The sequence below is a fragment of the Phytophthora infestans genome, genomic scaffold (genome assembly GCF_000142945.1).
Source record: "Phytophthora infestans T30-4 supercont1.143 genomic scaffold, whole genome shotgun sequence".
Lineage (NCBI taxonomy): Eukaryota > Oomycota > Peronosporomycetes > Peronosporales > Peronosporaceae > Phytophthora > Phytophthora infestans.
In genome coordinates, this window is record NW_003303616.1 from 253,489 (window position 1) to 257,999 (window position 4,511).

Sequence of the window (4,511 nt, forward strand, 5' to 3'; positions counted from 1 at the left end):
CGTCGATCATGGCAAAAGCCTCTTGCATCGTGGACCGAGGATCCGCATCGTCCTCCAGCAGCACGAAGCTCATGCTGGTCAAGCGACAATGACCATGTTGGAGCCAGTCTTTATGTGGGACATGGCGAGTTCAGTCCACCCTATTGGTCCACCTGCATTTTCCGCAACTTTTACTATCCGATACACTGGTATAAGGCATTCTGACAGAAATGATTAGCTAATATTTGATTCCTTCATAAATTGTATACCTACATAATAGACTTAATCGAGAAATTAGGCATTATATTTGAAAACTGTACTAGCAAACCCCATCAAAAGATGCGGAGTTCATGTTGTCGTTGTTGCAGCACTCGAATAAAACTTCGTTTGTGGTTCTCGGGCGTGAGTCAGTACAGTGCCATTTCTAGACTTAGGACCAGGGTTGGATTTTGCCGCGGCAATTCATCTAAGATTTGCAAAAACCAAGTCGCTAGTCGCTCGTCGATTGAAAAGCCGAAGAGCCTTGCATACATCCCCTATACATCACAATGAGCCTTCATATAGGAATTATACCTATACTATACACCCTTGTTCACAGCCCCACGTTGTTCACTCCAGAAGAATGGGACGAGCCCAAAGCTTCGAAAGGCAGCAATTTGTCGCCATGCGGTTACCGAAGAAAGGCAATAGGTCTCAGATCGTTTGCAAGCACTGCCTAGCAGCTTTCCAGGACCCGGTGAGACCGGACGCACCCAACCCCACTGTTCTAGTGGCGCGCGATACAAATTACAGAAGTCATCTGGCGCGTTGCCAATACTATAAAGAAGCATTGGACCGAGGAGATGTGTCAACACCACAGCTTCAGCAGTCCATTATGCAGCATTTCGTGCAAGAGAGTGCATCCAATCAAGCGCCAAGTCTAGCTCCAAGCTCGGCGGCGATTTCTGAGTCGAGATCGAGATGCCTTTCTGACTACGCTTCTTCTACAAGTACTGATAAGCGCCAGCGGGGGATCCGTGAGTTTTTCAACAGCGTATATACTGGAGAAGAGCAAGAAGAATTGGAGCGTCTTCTTATCCAGTTCAAGCAGACAATTCGTTACCAGATCGCTTTGTTGAGAAGCTCTCCACAATACGTCTGTTTGTATTTCTAAACCGAACATGCGAGAAAGCTCTTCCCAAGCGAAAGAGGATGGGGACGGCCTTCTAGATAAGTACAGCAAAGTCGAAGAAGAGGGCCATGTTGAGGCGCTCAAGAACCGCCTCGCGTTCAGTGGCGGGCGACTCAATCTTTTATCGGACGTGTGGATGAATGTGGTAAAGTTGCATTTGCTTGGATGCATGCTCGCGCTTTTTGGGACAATTGTTACGTATGGACTTTTTCCGACTGGTTCGAGGCATGATGGTCTTGCCATCGCTCAACAAATGGAGAAAGTGATAAACGAAATCGATTCAAAAAATGGATGGAAGATAGGAGCTGTGGTTACTGACAAACGCTGGCCAGTGTGGCGCATTCTAGCGTGCCGCCGCCCAGACATTGCATATATCCACTGCTTTGCGCACGATACTAACAACATTGTGAAAGCTGTCCTGAACTCCTCATTTCGTAAGCTCACGAAGCAAGCATCACTTGCTACCGTAACATTGAATGCATCGTCTTCAAAATGGCTAGTTCGCGCGCATGAAGTCACCACAACAGTATACGGCAAGTCACTGGGTTTCATCAATCTCTGTGAAACTCGTTGGAACAGTATGTAAGGGTGCTTTGCATCACTTTTGCGTATTCGAAGTGCACTGATTCAATTTTGGGCGAAGTACCATAACGATAATGATTTCCCGCCTGCACTTGAGATTTTTGGCGACCCAGCATTTTGGCGATCGCTTGTAAGAGCTGAAGCGGTAATCCGGCCACTCTCAAATGTATCCTACAAGTTGCAGCGTGACGAAAACTCACTTGCAGATCTTGTAATTTCCTATCGTGATATCTATCGTGGGTTTCTGGGGAACTTTGAGAATTTGGACCTTGTATCGATCGTGGAGAAGAGATGGCAACAGTGCGAGCAGCCGCTAATGCTGCTAGCACTTTTCCTGCATCCGTCGCATGTTCGTGTAGCTGTAGCCATCCATACTGAAGCACCAGAGCTGCGTTTCCTTGAAAGGTTGTGCGGATATGCCACCTACTACCACCGGCGGTACGTCAACAACAACATCGTTGGAGACTTATCAAATGATCTACATGACTGGTTTTGTGGTGAGTTCGTCAGCTGTAAAATTGTGCGATTCAATGGAGATGTAGAAAAATACTGGAGCTTTGCGCGTACCATCAGACCACGCTCAAAGCTGCCCAGGCTCGCTTCAGTCATTCTTTCTATTGCTGTCAATACAGCGACGTGTGAACGGTACTTTAGCGAGCTAGCCGCAATCCATACAGCACTGAAAAACAGAATGTCCATTGATAAGGCGCGTAAATTTTCACTAGTTCGCCAAGGTATTCGCCAGCTTGACAAAGAAGACAACCAAGGGGTGGAATGCTGTAAAATCAAACGTATTGTTGCTGCCTCAGAGCGAACGCACGTCGCTAACTGTGATACTGTTCCTCCTATCACTCTTGAAGAACTAGAAGAGAATCGAGCCATCGTGAGGCAGGATACTCCAGGTTTAGATACGACTGAATACTGGCAGGATATTTTCAATGTGTTAGATGGAGATGAATTAACGAGCGACGAAAACTGTACTAGTAGTACACAAAACGAAGAGCTGGAGCAAAACGTGTGTGCTGGACTCAAAGACATTCCAGAACCAAATACCACAGAGTTTCCGCAGCGCAACGATAAGACATTTCCACAAGAAACAAAGCTCACTGGTATTCGAGGCCAAAAGTTCAGTCTCAAAACACTTTCCCCATCAGAACGAACGTTTGGGTTGACGCCTTACGTGACTCGATTGCAGCAACGCACGTAAGAATTTAAGAATATATGTTTGCTGGTGCATTAATGAAGAATATATGTTTGTTGGTGCATTAATGAAGATTGCTCGATCTGATATCGTTTCTTCAATCGATACAGCCGTAGCTCGCTTTACCATAATGCTCATCGTCGTGAAAATCGGCATTACCAATTCGCTGTACGTGTACGACCGGACCAGCACTTCGTTGCAGCCCCATCGTACCATACAACAGAACAAGAAGCCACGTCAGCTTACACATGCTACCAGAATGCCTTCAAAAAAGTCATCTCATCAGGTCCAGTTCCTCTTCATCACCATGTTCTCGTTCTTCTCCACATAGTTCCCGCGTCTTTCGTCTCACTAGAGCTTTCTCATCTTCTGTCGTCGACGATGCATTTAAGAAACAATTGTCATGATACCACACGCGGATCTCCAGTACTTTTCCTCCAGCCACCTTGTCCCCCGACGCCCTCCGCCAGCGGCACCACGTGAGCGCCTCTAGACCCGTACACGTCGACTAACACGCCGCCGTACGGCCCGTCCAGCAGGACGTCCATCACCACACTCCTGCCGAGCTCGGCCCTGTCCGCGAGTCGCAGCAGCTGGCGGGCCAGTCGCCCGCCACTTTGATGTGATATATATTGCTCGAACATGGACCAGAGCGGGAAAGAAGACGACAATGACGCTAAGCTTGCGGAGAGTTGGCCATCCGGATGGGTCCGGATACGGATCACATCTTCTGGGCAATCCGGACGGATAATGCCGAAAAATAAAGCCGATTTTGCCGAATTGCCGATCGGCAAAAAAAGGGAAATTGCCGATTTTGCCGATAAAGCCGCGGCAAAATCCAACCCTGTTAGGACGGGTAGCCTGAGAGAAAACTCTGCTCGACACGTTGCAGCACTGGCTCGAAGCCCAATTGCTTTTGCTCGGTCAGCATTTGACACGTTCGATCGACGAATTGTTGGCGGTTGGGCATTTCGCAATCAAAATGAACGTACCGGTACATACTTATGCAGACGTTCACGATTGTCACTCCTGGTGTTGCTTCGCTCATGACGAGCCAATATTTCTCTTGAGAATTAACGCCATTGACAGCAATACCGAACACTTCCAGCAACTGACTTCGTCCCGAAAGCACAGCAACTTGGCGGTGTCTATCGATTATCCGTTTGCCGGCATAGCGGGACTGGGTCCTCACAAGGACCCCATCGTCTTCCAATTCCATTGTGAGCGCTTGCGAAATCGTAGACACTTTTGCATCCCGTTGCGACTGGATGGCAAAAAAAAGTTAGAATTGTAGTTGTGTATTTCAAGATTGAAGCGATATTGAAGCCTACCTGTCCTCGTTCGACTTCATTCTCCACATAGTGTCTAGTCATTTCGTGCCAGAAGCAGTCTGCAACAGCCTTATAGTCGAATGGAATGACCCGATTGAATAGAACGTCAATGGCAGTCACGCTGTCTGTGATTGGACTCACATTCGCAATCGATCTTGGCGCAGTAACGATTTCTGTATGTGACCCTTTGAAAGTAATACTCGTTCGGTATCGGCATAAAGCTGGCCAAGGTCGCCATAAAGACGCT

At 47.7% G+C, this 4,511-nt stretch overlaps 1 protein-coding gene across 1 annotated transcript; it reads right to left on the minus strand.

The window, feature by feature from the left end:
* Window positions 1–3,334: 3,334 nt before the first annotated feature.
* Window positions 3,335–3,577, minus strand: PITG_20178 (uncharacterized protein; the record flags this gene model as incomplete). The annotated part of the gene is made up of 1 exon (XM_002895658.1): window positions 3,335–3,577. The coding sequence occupies one exon, from the start codon at window positions 3,575–3,577 to the stop codon at window positions 3,335–3,337; it is 243 nt and encodes an 80-aa protein (XP_002895704.1).
* Window positions 3,578–4,511: the final 934 nt, after the last annotated feature.